The sequence below is a fragment of the Harpia harpyja genome, chromosome 12 (assembly GCF_026419915.1).
Source record: "Harpia harpyja isolate bHarHar1 chromosome 12, bHarHar1 primary haplotype, whole genome shotgun sequence".
Taxonomy (NCBI): domain Eukaryota; kingdom Metazoa; phylum Chordata; class Aves; order Accipitriformes; family Accipitridae; genus Harpia; species Harpia harpyja.
Window position 1 is genome coordinate 43896507 of NC_068951.1, and position 22828 is coordinate 43919334.

Genomic DNA, 22828 nt, shown 5'->3' on the forward strand with positions numbered 1-22828 from the left:
AGAAAAGTTCACAGCTTTTTCTGGCATGGAGCTTACCTGCAAGAGGAAATGTGAGTGCTTGTGTTTCCTCTTTACCATATATTTTGAAGTAGTCCCTTAAGAAGCTCATGTCGTAGAGGACAGCCTGTTAGTATGCAGGCAGCATTTTGTGCTGGTGTGTGTGCTTCCTGGGTGACTGAAATTAAAGTTATGGGAAACCATAAGCTGGCTTTTTTTATAAAAGTGACAGGAAACCCAGCTGTAGGTAAGGAAGTTTGTGCCTGTTCTATGTCAGGTTATTGGTATCCTCAGCAGTATAACATATAACTGGTTTGGAGGCATTTTCATGTTACCAATAGAAACATTGATCAGCATGAAACTCAGATGCGCAAAACATCGTTATTTTTGGAAATAAAATTACTTTGGTGTTTGAGACTGTCAATCCATTGCTTGTCCATAGATGACTCCCTGTTGGTGACTTGCACCAAGGTAACTTAAGAATAGAATAGATAAACATGTTTCTTTGGCAAAATGACTGTTTCTCATGAGTGTGAATAAATTAGCTCCTATCATCAGTTGCACTCTAGTCTTCATTCATTACTTTTAAAGGTTAATTAACTCCACCTTCAGTTCTACTCTGATTTTTCCCCTCCTACTCTTTAATCAAGCCCCAGATGTGGATTTATTTGGCAGCCTGAAGGGGAAGCAATGCTCCCTCCAGCCTAGCTGCTGTCACAGCCCAGTGTGATGAGCGTGCTTCAGGTCCTGGGGTCTGGATTCCTCTTCCACCCACTTCATCCTGCAGCTACAGCTGCTCTTGTGCCCTGTGACTTATTCCCCTCACCAGGTTGTGATGCTGTACAGGTGCCAAGATTGCTGTGACATATTGCTATTTGTTGATAAATTTGCAGGCATCAGAATTCACTGTTTGTGCTGAAGCTGGGACAGTTTATCCTCTGCATGTCTACTGTGTGGGGACAGGAGCAAGCTTTATGAAAGGATATTCTGGTGGGGTTTTTCTATTTTTGTTTTGTTGGAGAAGTTAAGGGGGGGGTAAGATATAAAGGAATCTACTTGAAGTGTAGATCTCAAAAAGGGGATCATAGGCCCTGTGAATAAGGCACTTTCCTAGCAAGTCATTTTCTGCATTGCGCAGTACTCTGTAAAAGATAGTCTCACTGTAGGAACAAAACTTACAAATAAGGATCATAAAAACTCTTTGGGGATTGTATTGTATTGCCAGGTCTTTGTTTTGATGCTTCTGGTTCCTTTCTGATCTCTTGGTGCAAAAGAGGAGGGGGCCTCAGTCTGGGAAAGGACCCTGGGTGCTCCTATGGCAAGAATAACTAATTATTGTCAAGGATCAGCGGTGGAGAAGGCATATAGCAAAAACCTTTTACTTGTAATATGAAAATAAGATGAGTTAAATTGATCATTCTAGAAGCATTAAGCCAGCAATCTCAATATGGTAGGCTGAAACAGCAGTTACTATGAAATATGTTATTACTCAAGCATAACTTCTGGGAGCTACTACTCCCAAGCTTTTGGTTTTGTTTTGGTTTTTTTGTTTGTTTGTCTTTTTTTCTTTAAAAAACCCCAGCACCAGACAGTTCCCAGACCTACAAAGAGTCAAAACACTGCTGATAGATTTTGGTTGTTTGTTTTTTTTCCTTCTGGGTAGTATATGTTTTTGTTCTTAAGCTCCACTGGTTTTGTGTGTTTGCATATTACTTAGTGAATTTACAAGCATGAGTTGTTTTTCAGATTTTATGATTTTCATTGATTGTAAGCCATTCACAATTGTTTTGAGTAGTCATAGCTTGTGTTTGGCTGGTTACTCGTTTTGATTCTCTACCTTCTTGAGGGCTGAAATGAAATACCTGCATGCTTTTCAGCTGGGACTTGTAAGGCCTAGCACCAGCCTTTGGTGTTTCTGCTGGTGTGTGTGACTTCCTTGAGGATTTCTTGGTATTTGCAGAAGTGTGAGAGATTGTCCATCTCATGTCCATGCAATTCACAAAGATTATGATTAAATCCACTGTAAGAAGCTTAATGTAAAATTCCATAAGGTTGGAAGAGTTGCTGCAAAACAAATTAAAATCTGGCATTAAATGTGATATGTGGCTATTAAAAATGGTCCTGACTGGGGCCATGGATTCCCCCAGACCTGCATCTGCGGTCTCTGCTCTCCTGGGCTTTTTGGCTGTTACGTAACAGAACAGCAATCAACAGTTTGATGACGCTAGTGGTAAGCTGCGTGGTGTGCGGGATATTAGTGCTGTTCTATGGGATTTAGATAAAACGCACTCTCTGGGGGATGGAGGTAGGGAGTAAATGGCTTTTAATGGTATTAGCGTAAAGGCAAACTTACAGCATACTCATGGTGAATAAATGATGCAAAATAGGGTGATGAGAAGAGTTCAGACAACTGACAATGTTGGCTTTTTTTGGTGTGGGGTTTTTTTTTTTGTGATTGCATCTGGAATATCTTCACTACTTGGATCATGATAGTCTAATTGCATACTGTTCTCTAATTAAGGGGTGTGTGTGCTTTTTTCTTTGCACATTCCTTCAATGCCTGCTTCTGAGAATGTGCATCTACATCAGTGAAAAATGGACTCCAAGTTGGATCCAGGTACACGATTCCAGTGATGGGAGCATGCTGTGACTCCTTTGTCAACCACCAACTATCTACTTTTTATATAATAGCCTCACTTAGAGTTTAGTTTCTGGAGTTTGGGGGTTTTTAAATCTGAAAACTTGAGATAATTACTATGGTGGCATTTGGGGGTTTATAAAGTAAGATGAACCATGCTTTCCATAGCGTAAGAGCAGTTACCCTAAGGTGAAGTGTAGGATCCTGTTCTGGTTCTTGGGATACAGCAGTACAGTGAATCACCGGAGATGTCTGCAGAAGTCCTGGGAATCATGTGTGTGGGAACGGCACGTGGTGGTGATGGTAATGGGGGGTCTTTGGTTCTTCCCTCTCCGAAGAGAGAACAAACAATATACCTGTAAAGTATATAGTAAAACCAAAAATACTGAATGTAGGGGAGAAGAGCTGATGTTGCAGTTAAAAAAAGTAAGTTCTGCGTTTTATGGGTTTCTTTTATCTCCTCAAGCTTAATGGTGGTTTAATGCAGCTTGCTGCATATAATGTAGAAACACAGTTTATATCCTCTTTCATAATTATACTTCTCATTGTTTGGTAATGCTCTTTATGCCTTATTTAATCTTTTTGTTTTGTCAGATGGCTATAATATTAAGTCCATAAAAGCAAGACATGCGAGACCAGACATTTTTTCTTTTGGTTGCACTTTGAATTATTAATTTCTTAACATATAGTAGTATAACGGGGAAAAATAAAAAAGAACTGGGTTTGTGGACAGCAGTAAAAAATTTGTTTAGATCTTTAATTAAAAAAAAAAAATCTGTGTCACAACTTCAGTGGTGTAATCTTAATACTTAATCATAGGACTCTGTTCCTAAAGCTATTAAATATATTCACATTCTACTGTATTTGTTTTGTTAAGGGCTGACTGTATAAATTTACTAAGGTTTGCTGTGGACACTTAAGCTGTTGGCACATAGCAGTTGCACACACTGCCCCTTGCAAAAATAGGTTTTACTGGCTGTCCTGAAATTGAATTAATAACTCATTGTTTAAAGACCTATGGCTTTCTTGTGCTATCTCACAGAAGCTGACGGAAATGCAGGTGAGATTATGCTCAGGGTGAGCTGAGTGCCACTATGGCAATAGGCTGCTGTGAGTAAAATTAGGACAAGCATGGAAGTTTAGTTGAAACTTTGCATGTGCATGTGATTTACTGCACAGGACCCACAGAGTAAAATGAGTGGGGCCTTGAGCTTTTTTTTTTTGTTTTGTTCAAATAGTTAACATCATCTCTTTGCAGGTAATGGTTCTTTGAATGCAATGTTGGAAAAAAGAATGTTTTAAAAGTGAAATACCACTGAAACTGGCTAAAAAAAGTGAAATAAACCCCTGTTCACCGAAAACCTGTATTCTATGAAGATTTTGCTGTAGGCTCTTGGCATAGAGAGTTTGCTACTAATGGTTAGGTAATAGTATTTTTTGAGTAATGAAAACCCAAAATATAGCAGCAAAAAATCTCAAACCTGTTCCTGCTACTGCTTACTTTTAGCGTTACGTGACTGAAATGAAGGGTTGGGGAAGCTAATCAGGGCTGAGGGCACAGCAAGACAAAGCGTTTAGGAGTTGGGGTAACCCAGAAAACCTTGGTGCAGTGCTGGCTGTCATGTGCGGGCGATGGGGCAGCTGGTGTGCACTGAGCATCCCAGCCGGTGTCTTTGGGTGCTGGTGCTGCTCCTGCACAGTTCCTGCCTGTTGGTTCCAGTTGTGAAGTGACCAGCATATTTATTTAATCTTGGATGAACGTGTTTTATGGGGAGTGTATGTGTGTTTCACTGCTGTGATGTGCCCTGTATATATTTGTGTATATCAAAGTGCATTTCTATTTTACTGAAAGTGCTGCCAGGTATAATGTTTTAATTCCCTAAATATTTTCTTTCTATTGTCAACTAAAGGGTCCCACATGCCTTAAGTGCTTTGTGGTAAAGCACAACAGCACGCAGATGTGCATGTCATAACAATGACTGTTGAGAACTAAACCAAATTAACTGCAAACTGTTGAAAAACAGGGCTCGTACAGGGAAATGGCTGTTAAACCTGTGAACAGAGCTGTAACTTTTTGCGAGAGATTCTCTCAGGGTGCAGTGCTAAGCTATTCCCTGGTTATTAAAGACCTGATTGCACATGGGGATAGATTACAGCCGAGCTGGACGGAAGGTACTGTTGGCTGATTTGGGGCGGATTAGAGTGCTTTTTGAACGTAAGGCCGCGTATGGTTAGTGGTCAGAGTTCCAGCTTAGTGTTCCCAGGCAGCAGCTTGATTTATTCAGCAGCGAGGAGCGGTGTTGTCAGGTAGAATAAATAGCATCTGCTTAACTTGCAAGATTTCAAGTCACATCTGGACTTACTGGGGGCTTGGATGGCTTTCCTCCTGGCTTCAGAGGTCTACCATGTGCTGGGGAGTGTGGCTACTTCAGAAAAAGTCCAGCTGGCACAGATGGGTTTGTATCTGGTTTACCATTCAATAGAGAAGCAGCTCCTTCTGAAAAAGGAGATGTGTGTACTACTGAGAATGATTATCATCGCTTGAACTAAAAATTTAAAAATGCTCTTTGAATTGAGGTCTGTTGTGCTTTAAATGGTTATTTTGGGAGGAAAAAATAGACTGGTATTTCAATATTATTAAAAACCATTAAACTACAGGATGTCTGTTAGGATGATTTTGGACTGTCAAGAATAAGTTTGCATAACCCTGGGAACAGAATTGACTGTAGTTTTCAAATTTTTTTTCATTTGAAAGAAAAGCTTTAAATATACAATGCATAAGCATAATATTTTATTTGAATTTCCAGATTAACTAACTTTCTTTGTTCTTGTAGCACGTAAACTACATTGTATTCTAGTTCTACCTCATTCATTTTCAGACTTTGAGCAAAAAATGCACAACTAGTCCTTGTGTTAGAAAAATACCATATAATGGAAACCATGTATTGTTTTCTCAAATTTTAATAGATGTCTGCATCGAGGAGCTGCTTCATTTACTCAGTATTCATGGTTTATCTAGAGGATTAAATGTTTTTCTGGAACTGGTTTTCCTATTCCTTAGTGAAAGCATTCTTGAATTACTCTTCTGGAGCTTTATTCTGAACTGCCTCTGTTCAATAACTTCACCTTATTCAGATGCTAATGTGTGGTGTCTCTCTCTTGTGAATGTCTGGCTAGAGACAGAAATTAGCATATTAGGAATAGATTTTAAAAAGACTTTTTTTCTTTGTGTGTTTATATTTTATAAATATCTTAAAGGGGAGGATGGTGTATTTTGTAAATGGTTTGCAGAGTTGAAATTCAATGGGCCTATGAATGGTGTGGCATTTCTATTACTGTAGTCCGTTCTTTAAAGTGGATTCTTTCTGTTATTAAAACCTACACAGTAGGGATGATGCAATTAACTCTCTTGCACATTGACAATTCTTATCTAAATGTTTGCATCCTGATGGTATTTTCTTGGAACTGGAAAAGTGCAAGCAGAAAAGATGGTGCTTACTTGGGCACTAGACTTATTGCAGATGGCATTTGAGAAATGGAGAATGTTGAGATATTTAGCAGGAACTGGATTTCTTCTACTCTTCTCTATTGGTGAAAAAAGTTTTTTAAAATCTATGCCTTATAACTTTGATTCTGAAGTCTGTCTGAAAAACGTGTATGTGAAAGGCATCTGTAACAATTACAAATGTGACGTAGAAATGTTTAGGCAATTGAAATGGCGAAGAAGAAACTGGATTGCCTTTTATGACTCTTGCGCCCCCCCCCCCCCCCCCCCCGGTTTTGTTGGCTGTAATTATCTGAGTGTGGCCCATTTTCTGCTTTTCTTACATTAAAGAAATGTAGTCCTCTTTCTTCTGCCTTTTGCTAGTTGCCCTCAACAACATCTTAGTGGAACCAGGTTTTTTTCTGTGACAACTGAGCTGATGATAATAGAAAGACTTATGTGAGACTTAGTTATTTTTTGTAAGAATTTTATTAATAACTGATAGCCTTCGGTGCAAAGAAACAGATTTTCTGTGCAGAGTAGCTTGTTGCTAACCTCTTCCTGAGCTAAAACCCTGTTGCAATCGATCAGTCTAATAGTGAAATTAAAACATGCATGCAGTTTGTATGCCAGGCTAATGTAGCAGTTCAAACTTCGATATCCATACACACTGGTACAATCTTTTCTTATGGAGAGCCTTATTTCTGTGCTGGAGGACAATTCTTGTTTGTTTGCTAGGTATGAATCCAAGGCAAACTTGATCTAAACTCAGTTCCAAAGTGAAAAGCTCAGTCTGCCAACAGAAGGTGTGTGTGGATGTACGTATGTAGTAAGTTTGAGAGATTTATTTTTGTTTCAGTTAATCTTTCTTCTTTAAGGTTCCGAGTTTTCCATCCCTCGTGGTGTAAAGGCTTGTCTTCCTGGTACTTTGTGCATCTTCAGATAGATACAAGTTAAAACTGCCACAGTCGACCTGTGGATACTGTGTAACATCTATTTCTGGCTTGATTTATGTCACTTTTCTGGCTCATCTTGAAGGACTTTCAAACCCGCCTATTTATTTGGTATGTGTGATGATTCAGGGAAGGCCATACATTTATGGACATAATAAACAAAACATTTATTGCACTCATGCACATCTGTGATGCTTTCAGAAGAGTTTGGTTCCGTTCAGCTCAACCTGAGTCCTCTCATTCCTCCAAGAAAGACAACTCCTCAGCAAAACCACCACTTCTGATGCAGTTATTTGATGTGGAGTTTGGCTTGCCAACAAAAAGGCCTTTGTGCAAGGGAGCCGGGGAATTTGGTCCAGGGACAATGGCTGTTCGTCCTGCGTTTGTCGAATATTTAGGATGCTGCTCTGACTGCATCTGACCTAGAGGTGCTTTGGAAGGAGCAGCAGGCTTGTTCTCCTTCATTGATGGCCTTGGGGTAGTGTAATGCTCTGACGGAAGATGTTCTGGCCACGTTTCTGCCATGGAGACAAACCGAGCAGGGCCACTGCAATGTGCTTTGGTGTATGGGAGCACTGTGGGGTTTCAGCTGGCGCTGAGTCCACTGCTGCTTGTGCTGCTTGTGCCACTTGCTGTGGGAGCTAAGGAGGTGTCAGGAGCTGAGAAAATAAATCCTAGCTCTGCCAGAGAGGAGTAGGAGGGTGTATTGGTCTTTGTTGTGATACCAAGAAGAGTAGTAAACAGAGAAGTGGTGAAGAGAAGAAGGGTGATAAGAAGAAATAAAGACAGACCCAGATAGTATTTGGGAGCCAGCCAGAGTGTAAACAAATCACCTGGGAGGTGAATTTGGAATGATATCAAGTCAGCAGAGGCTGTGAATGGATAAAAACAGGAGAAGGTAATTTAAGAGTATGGACATATACTGAGATCAAGAAGAAATGTTATCTTGATCCTAGTGTTTGGAAAACTGTAGGAGGAAAGATGTGAGATGAAATGGAAGAGATGGGTGTATTTTAGTCAAAACAGAGAAACAAAGCCTTATCGTCCTGGATCAGATGGGTGGATAAAAGGAAGTCATCACAGTATGTGCTTGAAATTTGGTAGCAGGATGGAGAGGGTGTAAATGTGTGTGGTAAGGAAGAGGGATTGTGTATTTATAATTATGTTAGCACTTCTAACAGTGTCAAAAGCACAAGATATAAGCTAAAGGATTACCGACCCCAAAGGAATACAGAGTTTGAATGATAATCTCACCATTCAAAATTTGTGGAGTGCTGGGGTTTAAAATTACAGTACTGTGTATAATAATATAAAAATATTTAAATGAGATAAGCATGGAACAACTATAATATATTTTCCTTCAATATATGGTAAAGTTTTCTTTGCCTCATTTGTGAAGGTTTTTTGACAGATGATTTTTTTTTTTTTTCCTATGTGGAGAAGCTAGTAGTGAAGAAGAAATAGTATGTCTCTCACAGCAATGACTAGTTTCCATCATTAAAGGTGCAAGTCAAAAATTTTATATGCTTGGCAGATGTTGGAAAGTGAGTAAGTAATTTTATTAGTGGAATTAGATGGCCATTTAGTTGAATTTATTCTGTTCTGCTTCACAGTTGAAAGATGCATGAGTGTTATGCAGTCTGGGACTCAGATGGTTAAGCTGAAGAGTGGAACCAAAGGGCTAGTTCGTCTCTTCTACCTGGATGAGCACAGGACCTGCATCCGATGGAGACCGTCCAGAAAAAGCGAAAAGGCAAAAAGTAAATTTCTAATATTTCTTTCAATTTCTGGGGCAGTTCAGTATTAGAACATGCATTACAGAGGGATCAATTAAATGCTTTCTGATGCTTATGTAAAATGTGATGTGATACTTACATGAAGGTTTTCAAGAGTGTGAGTAGAGTTTAACCACCTACTAAAAGTTCAGGATTATGAAAGGAAGGGGGAGTGTAGTTCAGTTTGATGTCAACATTTTCCATAGATATAGATGAATTATGAGCAAACTGAAGAGGGACTTGATAACAAACTATGCTGAACTCTTTTCAATGTATATATCAGAAATCTATATACAGAACCTAGAAAAGTTTAGATTGAGGTTTCTTAATCTTAACTGTGATAATTTTCTTTAGGCATTATTACATCTTGAAGTTATTGTGTAGCATTATTTCTCATTGAAACTGTTCCTGCTGCACCATTTGAAATTGGAAATTCAAATTAGTGGTTTATTGAATAAAATACATACTAGAAAATCACACAGCTGTCACGGAGGCTTGAGGTTAAAAACAAGCAGTTGGGAAGGCTACAGATAGTGACAGTTGATGTTTTTGGGCCAGTGTGTGGTGGCTAAGAGCTGCTGTGTTGAACAGCATAGCTATTAGGTGCCATGGCATTGGGAGCCGTGTTACCCTAGCACAGCAATGGGTTTCCCTGTCTTCCTGCTGTAGAAGGCACATCTGTGGTGGGAGCAGTCCCTTCGGAGCTACACAGTGTTTCACTGATTGATAGAAGACACTTGGTATCTGTCTCCTCGTGCTCCCCTTTGAGCAGCCAACAGTCCTCTGATGTAGCAGGGAGCACTCAAAGAGCTTTGCTGTAACCTGCCTGTACCTGCATTGGCCTACCTTCAAGGCAGCTGTACTGTGCACATGGCACAGCCAAAGCAAGGATAAACCTAGAAATCAAAAAGCGCTTTTGGATGTGAAGATGTAATATTAAAAAAAAGTTTAATGACTCTTAGCCTGAATAATTCAGAATTGCTAAAAACAGAAAGAGGTTGGGTGGATATCCAAGCATGTCATCTTTTGTTCTCCCTTTTCCCCATAGTTGTCATCGATTCCATTTACAAAGTCACTGAAGGCCGGCAGTCTGAAATCTTCCACCGCCATGCAGAGGGGAACTTCGACCCAAGCTGTTGCTTTACCATTTACCACGGCAACCACATGGAGTCACTGGATCTGATTACATCTAACCCAGAGGAAGCTCGCACCTGGATCACAGGACTGAAATATTTGATGGCTGGAATAAGTGATGAGGACTCACTCGCTAAGCGACAGAGAACACATGATCAGTATCCTTTTATGAGCCTGAGCTCCAGCTTCTGATTCAGTATTTCTGGCTTGGTTTTTAGTGACTTCAGCATAGGCTGTCCTTTTACCTCCTGTTAAGTGACCAAAAAACCTTGCCATTGATTGCAATGGAAACTTGAGTAATGGGTCTGACATGTTTTATTGCACAGATAAGTGTCCATCAGCTGTGCCTTAGGGGCTGGATTAAACTGCACTGAAGTCAGGGGATAGTCTTGCATTTTGTTAGTGAAATTCTTATTGAAGGGTCAAAACAGTCATTTCTAGTTATCTCAGTAAATACTAACCCCAGCATGATTTCAGGATTTCTGTCGTCTTCTGTTTGCCCAACTGTGCTTATATTCTTCCGCTGCAAATTGTGAGGTCTGTTAGACATTGTTTTCCAGATACTACTAATGGAAAGCTTGAATTTTGTAGCCTCTGGACAGGTGAAACTCTAACGTTTTTGGGAGTCTTTCAGTAAACTGACTAGTAACTCCTGGCCATCTCTGTTTTTCTTGGTCGGTCTGTGTCAAATAGCTGTGTGTACTTCTCAGTCTCCATTGATTGTCAGGAGCATAAATCTTTAAAGCTCCTTAAATGTTTATTGTAGCCTAGTAACCAAAATGAACTTCTTGTAAAGATCATGCCCATTGAATGTTTTCTTGATGTGCTTTCTTTCACAAGAGTGCTGACTAGTATGTTAAATGCAAACAATGCTCTTCCCCCTAAACCAAACCAAACAAACCAAGCCCATCTTGATTAAAATTGTAACCTGCCTCTTCTGCCACATGGAAATCTACAGTGGTCACATGTAAATACTTCTCCTGGAGAATACACATACTTCAGGTATTTTTAATTTATATTTTCAGTGTTTAATTCTGAGACAAGGTAGCCACAGATCCATTTGGGGGATGAATTGCATGCTCTGTTGCACACGTAGTTGCTATATTTATCCATGAGTTTTCTGAGGTGCACATATCTGCTGTATGTTCTGTACTGGTGAAACATCACTTCAAGTCTTGTTTGTGTTATCAAATACGGCAGCTGGGAGACTGCAGATGAAATGACCCTGTACCAGTTCCAGCTAGTGTAAGAACTTAGCAAAAGCTGCAGAGGGATATATGTGCAATGAGGGGGTAAAAGGTACCAGTTAAAAAGTGGAGAAGTTCAAGAAGAATGAAGGGAGAAGTAGAAGAAGATATGAGAGCAAGCCTGTCAATATTTGAAAACTTGGAGTATGTTCTCAGACGAGAAGCTAGTAGCAGAAATGAGAGTGCAAAGGGGCTGGTATTATGAACCTAGCTGTAAATAATTGTTATAAACCAGTACTGGTTTTAAGCATTTGAATGAATGCAAGGGCAGGGGGGGAAAACCTGGTTCAATGTCACCTCAAACCCATGTAAACCTGCAGAACATCTCCAAAAAGGTGATGTTAGAGACAAGCCATATGCTGTGTGAAGAATCACCTCTTGTTTTCTGAATCTCACAGCTGCTAGCTTTATTTGATGCCATATTGTCCTTGTGAGGGGAGAAACAGCAAATGTATGAGCGCTATCCATTTTCTCTGTGCAACTTACGATTTTATGGAGTTGCTGCCCTGTGGAAGATGTGGCACAAAATGAGGGCAGCGATATCAGAAAGTGGTGGACACAGAAGTTGTCCAGAGATGGAAGAGTTAAAAATATACAGATGAAAGAACTGTTTGACAGTCTTGGAGGAGAGAGCATGGAAAAAACAAGAGTGGTTAATTTTTAATGAGGCTCTTATGGAAATCTCAGGCTGATAATAATGTACTTGGGCTGATTTCACAGAGTCTTCCTTATTCCATCCTCTTGCACTAGATTAACATCATCCCCAATACAGATGGTTATTGAGCTTGATTCCTTTGAGTTCAGTCATGAAACCAGTAGCCCTCAGATACAACAGTCTTAATTGCATCAGGTAGGAGGTACAATAGCAAATTGTACCAGATGGTATACAGTAGTAAAAATGCTTTGGTTTGGCATCAGCATGGGGAAGAACCAGGTAGGTAGCACCAGATCTTTGCCAGCAGTGACTTTATTTCACAGCATACCCAAATAACTCTAATGCATGCTGTGGGAAGTCTTAATTCAAATGTTTTGCCCAGAGGCGCTGACTTGAAAAAGACATGTTTGTGAATGCTGGATTGAATAATGCCCAGTTCTTCTCCCTGGAACCTGTTAAGGTCCTCTGCTAAGGAGGATTATCCCCCTGCCCAGAAGAGCTGGGGCAAGGTCTTGTTCTCCTGAGTTCCAGTCTTCTCCCTTACCTGCCCAACTGCTCTGCCTCCCTTCTCCGTGAGGAAATCACCCTCTTGAACCTTTCCTTGACACATTTGTAGCTGGGTCAAACAGACCTTTGAGGAGGCTGACAAGAATGGAGATGGCCTGCTGAATATTGAAGAGATCCACCAGCTGATGCATAAACTGAATGTTAACCTGCCCCGCAGGAAGGTCCGGCAGATGTTTCAGGTTGGTGGCTTCTAACACACAGTGTTGTTGTGGTAAGATAGTGCCAGTTATGATCTATTTCTGGACAGATCCAGAATAGGATCTGCAAGTTGGGATTTAAAACTCTGTCCTTTCTAGCACCTCAGAGACTTTTTCCAAGTCTTTACCTTTTTGTAGACAAAGATGCATCAGGACATTGTTTTAATGACATGAACCACATAGAAGACAACTTATTAATATTACATTTTCAGATGCATTATTGTGCTCATCTCTGTGAACTGAATTGTTGTATGCTGGCATTGATGGACAATGAAGTTATTCTGTTTCTATTGAAATCTTTTTAATTTCCTTTATGGAAAATTATTTAATAGAAACTAGCTTTATGAAAGTAATTAGTTGTTGGGTTTTTTTTTTTTAACAACTTCCTCCTACTTAGCCAGAATCAATTTTTTACTTCTGTTGTCTGAAAACAGTTACCATTTTCCACCAGCCCTAGTGTTTACTGTAGGAAAGGAAAGGTAAGCCAAAGACATAATGGAGAGCAAAATAAAATTTTCTTAACTCTTCAAAACCAGTACCAGCCAAAAGCTGGTTTGCTATAAAACATGGGAAAGTTTGAAGAATCTTCTATGGTCAAAAGTGCTTTCTTTGTTTGACATAAAATCCGCATTAGAGATACATGTATGGAGTATCAAGTTACTCCCCAAAGACTTGAGAAGTGTGGAAACTGGTGGGGTTGTGTTGCAGAGATGAGTTCAGGTTATACTTGTTCCCACAAATTATAAACGTCACTTAAGATATATAGTAGATATAAAATAATTTATAATCCTATTTGACACCAGATAGCTGGGAATTATTTTCTTCTCGGCTTACTTTCTGTGATCTGAGTTTGTAGCTCAGATAACAGTAGCACTAAGAAGGTGTAATGAAATGCAGCTCCCTGAGGTCTTTGGGTTTTGCTGATAGTTGTCTGCTGCAGGAGAGGCAGAGAGTTGTGAAGCCATGTACCAAGAAGAAAAAAAATTTAGTTCTGCCTGCACTTTTAAACTGTCTAGGAATGAAGTAGGCCACTCTAGCAACCATCAGCCTTTGTATAATCAGAGGCAACTTTTGGTTAAAAATAAGCTGCTTAATTTATTTTTATTTTGCTGCAGTTGCTGCCAGCCTATACCTGAGTTAATATCCTAGACCTCACAGGCATGGTTAAAGTTAAGGTTGAATATAGAAGGAGTGTTGAAGGTTTGTTTACTGTTAGTCTTTTGGGGCTCAATCCTAAAGGCCTTACCCCATGAGCAGTGCTTTGGTCATTGCTTCATGCAGGATAAATGGAGTGGCAAAGTAACTGTGGGACAAATCCTTGTCCCTATATCTAGCTACTTGGCACTGTTCTTGGACTTGATCTGCTAAGGTAGTACTGTTGGTGTGGCTTGGCTTTACAGCTGTGGACAAGGCATGAGCAGCCCCCAGCCTGGAGGAGCACCTGGGGCGCCATGGGGGTGGCCAGGCTTATGAAGCAGTCCTGGTCCTGCATCTGGGAATGGAGTATGGGGCTGCTACTTTAGTTGTGTGTATGTACTAGGAGTCACTGGTGTAAAGATGGGTTCCTGTTCTAAGACACGCTTTGAAATAGAGTGGTTTATGTGAAGGGAAAGTAAAACTGGATCCTTGGAAAGCAAAGCAGGTCAGAGATGTGTTCATTGCATCTGCTATTAGACTAGCTCTTCTTCTATAGAAGAAGTGAGGTTGGGCACCAACTGGAAGAGCTTTCTTGAGAAGGAAGTAGTGATAGCAGGATGAAGATGCCCTCCATCTGGAGAAGAACTTGTATTTGGTGTACCACTGTAGAGACAAGCTAACAGGTTCAAAGCCAAGTCAGTGTGAAAAGGACTCTGCACAGAAACTGTTCTGACCTGGGCAGAAGGAAGCACCATTTTTAACAGAATGTGACTTGGGAATGGCAAGGGGGTTTATAACTACAGAGAAAAAACATTATATACAGCATGAACGAAGGACATTATTCATGGGAACAATAGCACATTTCTAAACACTTATTTCATTTTGTCTCCATTATCTGCTTACAGCCTCAAACTTAAAGAGTTATAGCTTCCCTGAAGTTTGTTTTTTGTGGAGACCTACATAATATTTGACAGCAGTTCTCCAGAATACATTCTTTGTTTTGAAAATCCAAAGCAATCCTCTTAGGCAGATGTTCACAGTAAAAAGCTTGTATTAACATGCGTTAAGTACTGTTTTCTTCTCTTCCTACCTCTGAGGATAAACAAAAACTGCCATCAAGACTGGGGCTATTGGGCATATATTTTGGTGTGGAGTCTTACTGCTGCTGCAGACTTGTCCCCTCTACAGAGAGCTGACAGGGGGGCTGAGTGTTGCAGTTTGAATTAATGTACATTTAAGACTGTGATATTGTTCTGAGTGGTTTAAAATGTCAGACCCTGTTGTTAGGGGACACCAAGGGGTGACATTATTATGTTCCTTGCTACGTTTTAATCCAGGATAACTGCAGGGCATACAGGAGAGTAACAGAGATCAGAATAAACCCCAGGGTGAGCCTTCTTACATGGGAAACAAATTCAAAGCTAAAGATGGAATTGAGACTTTCATAGGGAACCTGTGGCTTTAGTGTAGTAATTGTTTTCACCAAAAAATCCAATAGACGGTCTTATAATTTTGCAGTTATTTTAGCTTACTAGGATTTGAGTCTGAACAGAGTCTTGCAGACTAGAATTTATTAAATTTCTCTTCGTGTACATAAATCCTGTTCTACTTTGTTTCCTGAATTCACCTGTGTTTAGCATGCTTACCTGAGTGTCTTTGCCTCTTAGGAAGCAGACACAGATGAGAACCAAGGAACCCTAAATTTTGAAGAATTTTCAGTGTTTTACAAGATGATGTCTTTACGTCGAGATCTCTACTTACTGCTCTTAAGCTACAGTGACAAGAAGGATCACCTCACTGTTGAAGAACTTGCTCAGTTTCTAAAGGTGGAACAAAAGGTATGGGAATACTATGCATCCATATATATGTACATGTAAATACATTCAAGTATAGGGAAAGAATTTTATGGAAAAGTTTAGCTTGGGGCAAGGGGTAAAGCACAGATGTTGTAACAAAAAAGAAATCTAAAGCTGTTACTGTTTTTTAAATACTTCTAGAAAGAGTTTGAACTTTTTTTGTACTCTGTGGTAGAGGAAAGGCAAGTGTAGGGCAATATGGTTAATGTTTGTTTATAATGGCATTCAGGTAACATTCACACTTCTTAGTTACAGCTGATTATCATGTGTCTTAGCATGGTTGCTTTCTCTTACATAGCTTGTCTGGATTGTTTATTGGTGTTGTGGGGGGACGTTTATATTTCCAGGGGATGCCTTTCATGCCTAAAGGTCTTGGCAGATATACTCTGAATTAGGATGATATGTGATATGTTTTAAAGCTAGAAATACATGACAAGAGCAGCAAACTATTTCTGAGTATCTACAAATGGTTTGCCTGTGCATGACTTAATGCGGTAACATGTTAAGATGAATCTTTGTGATCACATATCCTTTCCTGTAAGCAAAGTTGAATCCTACAATACTCTTATATATCCCAGGAGTTCCCAAGTATCAGTAGTAGTAGTAAATATAAGGACTGCTGCTTTTATTATTAAGGCAGGAGTATAAATAATGACAAAGATCAACCTCTTAAATGCCTAAATCTGTATTAAATGTTAAGGGAAGATTACACTTTTGTGATATAATACAAAGGTGGGTATTGTACGAACCTGGCCGAGGGCGAGATGTCCAGGATTCTATCCTTTTTCCCTTCTGCCTTCTTTCCCTGATTTTTCTTCAGAAAGTCTGTTTTCCAGGCATTTCTCACAGATGTGGGGGACTTGTGCAAAGAAAATTTCACATCTGGAGGTTGCACTTCTATCTGAAGCTCCTCAGAGAGAAGCAATTGACAGAAGTGAGGTTCAGGGAACCACAGAAACAGACACTGATAGGGAATTTTTAAAAAAAAAAAAAAAAAAAAGGCATAAGTAACTCAAGAAGCAAAGCTGGGTCAAGACCAGAGATTTTCCCCCAACATGCTTATGAATAAACTTGCTGAACAAAAAAATCTCTAGCCATTCCTATATATGTTGCTCCAGTGGATATTCTCATGCCCATCTTGAAAGAGACTGGATTACTATAAAAATTGTCTGTGGAACCCAGGGAGAGAACTTGTACTCTGGACAGTGAGGAGCACAGAAGGAACCTTGTGATCTCCAGGACTCTTGTTTGCTTCTGGCAATTGGTCCTGGATTGTTTGGTCACCCCATGTGTCATTGCAGAGTATTGTTCCAAAACAACCTCATGAAAATAAATACTAACATCCCAACCTACTTCAGCTTCCTGGGTGTAGATGCTGTGTTTTGCCTGCAATCATCGAATAATCTCCTCTGCCATTCTGGGATCCTGCCTGCGATGACTGCTTTTCCTGAGTTATGCTTAGCATAAAATATCAACAGTCTGTGCTGTTTTGTTGCTGATTTTCCCCCTGTTGGCCACTGTGGCAATTCCCTGGCATGTATGACTGGTTCTTCCTTCCTCCCCCTTGAAACATGGAGCACTATCACGTCACTGATCTCGCTGTGATAGCCTCAACACACAGTTTCCTGCTAGCAATCTGGTCCTGGCAATTCTGCTAATTACAACTTTAAAGCAGAAAATGCTTTTATCTTTTTCCCTTTATGCTATTGCCCTAAGTTTTTTGAGCTCACTGCTTTTTCCTTTGTTTCCTTTTTAATCACTGCCTTCTACTTGGGTGCCCTTCAGTGGAGCACCCTTGACAGCAGCAACAGCAAGGTTGACACTGATGAGAAAGCAAAGAAATGCTCCGGGGAGGACATGTTCATGGAGATGCTGAAGTGCCCAGAAACAGCTGAAGAGCAGTGGTATGAAAAGGGCACTCAGGGACCTGGAGCAGGAAGAAAAACATGTGAAAGAGGCAGAAGAGCTGTCTTTGTGGGTGCACAAAGACATTATGAAACTACTGATGCAGCAGAAAAAACAAGTTGACTGTCAAGTCTGGCATACTGCATCCTTTTCTCTGTCTACACACTACTCAACATGCTGAATGTGGACAGGGCTATCTGTTATAAATGCTCCACTCAACATTATTCCAAAAACAAACACTAAAAAGAGTAAAGGCGTGATGTCCTGTAGATGAACCTCTCAGCAGTGTAGTTTAGAAGCACCTTGCACTTTCTTTGCCTCTTCCCTCTGGTCTTCCCACTTCCCAGTATTAACAGTGTTGGAGCAGATTTACCCTTCAACGTTTTTAGAACACAAACATGGTAACAATGTACTTGGGTAAGGCAAGATTGCCTTCAAAAGCTGATAATGGTTCAAATCGTAATGCAGCTCTCAAGTGCCTTCAACCAAACAGCATTTTGGTTTTGCTCTTGTCTGGCTGCTTGGAAAGCTGTGGACAGTCTGTCCAACTCCATCTGCTACTCTTTTAGCAAGACTTTTAAATATTCTGCAGCCTGAGGATAGAACAAAAGGGCTTTGGGTTTTTTGTTAACTTGCTAAGCTGGCTTGTTTTCTTAGGAGAGCTCCCTGTTGTGTTCACCCTAGAACACGTGAAACAGATTATTTCCATTTAGGTGTGGTTAAACTCAGCTCATTGCTATTGAACTTGCAGTTATATGGCTTCAAATGTCAGAAGAGCAGAAAGTAGGCTGGTTTCCTGGAATGACTTCTGGTCCTGCAGTCCTCTTGGCACAAGTGGCTGTGAGGGAGGAATGTCCCTGGATGTCCAGTCATGTCTGCACGCCTCAGTGTTGTCCCTTTGGGAGTGTCCTTTCTTAATAAACCCATATCATTGTCTGAGTTGGTCCTCTCCAGAGGAGGATCTCCCACTATATGACAGATTGCTTCCACAGCAGGATCTCCAGGCTCTTTTGACTGACAGAGTTTGTCTGATACTTGCCTTTGAGTAGTGGGGCTTAGGTGAAATAGGCTCTACAAACATCATCTTCCCTGTTAAATAGCAGCTTTGCAGTTGCTAGCCGTTCTGGACCTGCATTGTAGAGTGAATGGCCTCATTCCGCCCTGGCGTTGGGATCCCCATCGCGATGCTTCTCTGTGTCCAGGGGGGGTCAGCCGGCCTGTGGCTGTTATCTGATTGCTGTCAGTCCTTCCCTCCTTCTTTCTGCTGTATCCATATCACATCAAGTGTTTTTATTTTAGTCATAGCAGAGACCTTTTTTGACTCTTGTGCTGGTGGCTTTATGTAGTTACAAGGCTGCTTTGGTGTTACAAACCTGAAATGTTTAGTTTTGGGTTTCTGAGGGTGAGGTTTCCCATGTGCCTGCTTGCCACTGCTGCCTTACCATGGATCAGTTACTTTGCAATACAGTTTTCATCTGTCCTGAGAAGAAGGACAGCCCGCTGAGATCTTGCCTACAGCAGTGTTCTCTGCATGCATATTGTATGATGCGCCTTGTCATACTGCCGAGTGACAGGAACCAGATGGAAATGTTAATACCACACCATTGTATTGGTACCAAACTAGTACTTTCTGTGGTTAAAAGAGCTGCTGCTGTATGCAGCCTAAATGAAACTGGTGGCAAAAATTAATGTCCCCGCTCATTGTAATTGAACTGAAAAGGAAGTAATTTTATGACAATTATACCCTCGGAACATGCATATATAATTATGTAAAGCTTTTCCTTAATTATTCAATAGGGGCTAGTGCATTTTGAGTTAAGCCTGATTGAGAGAGTAAGTTTACTCTTACTACTTGTCTACACTAATTATACTGTATCACAGGAATAACTAGGGATGTGGTGAGAAGTGGGGACTAAGTGCACTTTTAGAAAATGAATGTCCTGAAACAGCTATACCTACTCTCTTGGAAGAAGTTTTAAAGGGATATGAGACAGTATATGCAAGGGCATATGTTAGGCTGTGATCTGAAACTGTGTGTACTGAAGGATATCAGAAACCAGCATCCCAAAAGGAATGGGAAATTGTAAGAATATCAGTGTTGGTACATGGACTTTGAAAAGAGGAGAGACTGTGGAGCTTGTTAATATCGGACAAGGAAGACAATACCAGATCATAATGCCTGATGAATCCTTGCTGCTTTCCACAAAAAATCCTTATTGCAGCAACACAAACTCACAATTGGAAAGCAAGCTGATGCCTTCCTCCCTCTCACGCTTACACAAAAGGATAATCAGTATAACTGATTTATGTGGTGACTCGGTATGTCATGACATCTTACATTGACATCTTGTACTGAAATTGGAAGAATGTCTTTGCTTTGATTATTTATATTTTGATTTTTCTTATAGAATGATTAACTGTGAACAACTAAAGCCTAAACTGTTAGAGCACTGTTGACATGCTGGTGGGTTGGTGTCCTGTCTAGGAACACCTATTCTTAGCATTGCACTTCTTTTCTAACTTCTTTTCCTTTTTTTTCTAAATTCTCTTCTACTTTACATTCTTTTCTCTTATTTCCTTTCCCATGAGAATGGGAAATGAGAACGATTCCCATTCTTAGCTTGTGGGCCTTTGACAGAAGAGGGCTCTCCCATTACCTAGCATTGCAGTGCTCTGCAGCTTCAGATGGCATTAGATTTTTGGCAATAGGTATGTCTGACCTGCTTCCAATGAGATTGGTAAAATCAAAAGTGATTTCCCTCTTCTTTCTCATACTTCTACACAGAAGATTAGGTATAATGTTGCTTTTTTTGTAGTTTTGTAGGATCTTATTTTAAGAAAATTGATTGGTAGTTCATTTACTGAAAAACCAAGGTCTTGCTGGTTATTGAAAGGCTGATGGTCTTTTAAAGAACATATCTGCATCAAAATTAAAGCTTTTAACGAGGAATAGAAAAAGTAGCCATGTATCCAAGGGATTTTGGAAACTCCACTATTGACCATCTTCAATAATCCATGTATCTAAATATTCAGTCATCAATAACAATCACTACTATTTGATATTATTTTTAGTGGAATACTTTAAAACTTAATGAAAACAAATTTAAATGAGTATCCTAAGTCGCCATCTCTCAAGCTACAGTTAAAAAGCACAAATCAGTGGACTTTTCCCTCACAGATGCAGCTTTGCACTAGATTAGACATTTTTGTTCCTAGAGCACACAAGTACCCTGCCACTCAGACATCAAGGAGCCATGTGGGATAATGAAAAAGTTAATTCTAGCCAGCTTGTGCTGAAGAAGGGTCTGCTATGAATAGTGTTTGCAATCAAACAGCAACATCTACTTGAGCTATGATAACCAGTTATCTTTTCTACTGAATTGTTCTCTTTCCTATTATCCTGTGTAATTCCTGCAGGTGTCTCATGATTGTTGGCTTAGCTAAGAGATGTAAATAAAATGTTTGGAGAAGGAAATGGGCTGAGCCATGCTTTCCCTGTGCAAGATTAAAAACAGAGGGAAGGGTGAAGGGGAGAAAGACTGGAAAATATCTCCAAGTTTTTCAGCCTGAGTCACCATATGAGTTGAACTGCTCGCTTGCTTTCTGTTACTATATTTCTAATGTTGACATGTCTAGTTTTTTCCCCTCCTCTGGTAATTTTTCATAATTGGGCTGTAGCCTTTTAGGTGTTAGGATATATGGTCAGTCATGGCACCCACATTTCTTAGGAGGAACTCAGCACTTGGCAGGATCAGGCCTTTAGGGAAGACCAGATCAAGAGAGCCAGCCTACTTCTAGATTTCCATATAGCTAAATGCTGGTGCTGGGAATACTGAGCCACAGGAAATAATGGAAAGTGCAAATTCATCAAAGGCTACAGATGGAGCAGAGTAAATGGAATTGGTTTTGCCGTCTGAAAGAGAAGTCCCTCAGTAAGAGAAAAGTTCAGAGGGACCATTTTTGGATTTAAACAGTAAATATTTTGTAATCTGCATGATGACTAACTTCACTCTTGCCTTTGACTGAAGCAGTCATGTTAACAGAGATGACATGCTGTCTAAGAGAGGGGACTGCATGTTCCTTTGCTTCCAGACTGCTCCACATGTCAGGGCATTTGAGCTGACTTTGGCAAAGGATGCAGAGTACAAACAGTAAACAGAATAACGGTACAAATAAGCTGCCAAAGGTTTTAGTGTCATCATTGTCATCCTATGATATTATTAGTGGAGGAAATGAAATACACCCAATTGTAGTTCTTACTGTGGTTCTCTACAACTTCAGGGGGGTGGGAGTGAGAAAAGATGAGATGAGCGATGGAAGCTACTTCTTTCCTTTAAAGGAAATGTAAGTGTATGGTGATACTGTGGCCCCACTAGTCAGTTAGGACTTCGATTGTGGGCTAGTTAAAGCTGATGACAAAACTCTTACTTGTTTCAGAAGAACTGCTGTTTTTCATTTCAGAATCTAATTATTTATCTCAGAGCCAGTATATTATAGTGAACTCTCTTGGAAGTAATGAAATCACAGAAGTGGAAAATGCATGAAAATGAAATCAAACCCTGCCAAATCTTTCTGCATGTTTAAGTAGATCATATTAAAGAATATAACTTCATAGTTCTCATTTCAGCAGTATTGCCCAGTACAACTATTATTAGTGTGCTTAACAGCTAACTTTCATCTTTAAACTAAAATGACACAGCTCTAGTCATTGCTACCTCTTACTTCTATTTTTCTCCACAAAGGTAAGAGCTATGAGGCTTGTGCAGCACTAACAAAAATCAAATCAAAATCTTAAAGTTCTTTTACAGTGATGTTGCTGACTGTCCTATTCATATTTGACTGAACTCAATGTTTGATCATAAGGTTTTTCAACTGGACCCAGAAGCCTAAAGTAGATTTTGGCATGCTGGTGACATGGTATTAAAAATAAGCGTTCTTTTTCTGCAGATGAATAATGTGACACCAGAGTATTGTCTTGACATCATACAGAAGTTTGAAGTATCAGAAGAAAACAAGAAGCAAAATGTTCTTGGGATTGAAGGTAAAGTTTTTGGTTTCTAAATTAGTCTTGTCTTGATATGCTGTAGTGGAATAGAAAAGCTTTAACAGTGTTTTGGTGTAGCTTATAATATTTGACTGCAATAGAAAGTTACCAACCAATAGAAGATCAGCAGTCAGTAGCGTAGGTGCATTTTTGTGGGACGTGGGGGAGAGAAGAGTAGGTAGGGTGAATTAGCAGCTAATGTTATACAGTGATACATCATAGCCATTATACAGTAATGT

General features: G+C 40.0%; 1 protein-coding gene across 11 annotated transcripts in view; it reads left to right on the forward strand.

Annotated features, from left to right (window-relative positions):
* The window catches only part of PLCH1 (phospholipase C eta 1), a 72442-nt gene that overhangs the window by 15054 nt on the left and 34560 nt on the right, over positions 1-22828 (forward strand). For 6 of the 11 annotated variants that reach the window (XM_052804102.1, XM_052804104.1, XM_052804107.1 and 3 more), the window contains exons 2-6: positions 8686-8832; positions 9896-10139; positions 12500-12629; positions 15452-15622; positions 22493-22586. In XM_052804102.1, the coding sequence (XP_052660062.1) occupies positions 8686-8832; positions 9896-10139; positions 12500-12629; positions 15452-15622; positions 22493-22586 (786 nt within the window). Of the gene's footprint in view, positions 1-4710; positions 5092-8685; positions 8833-9895; positions 10140-12499; positions 12630-15451; positions 15623-22492; positions 22587-22828 lie in introns of those variants that run through there. The other 5 variants (XM_052804110.1, XM_052804111.1, XM_052804100.1 and 2 more) reach the window with 5 other exon arrangements.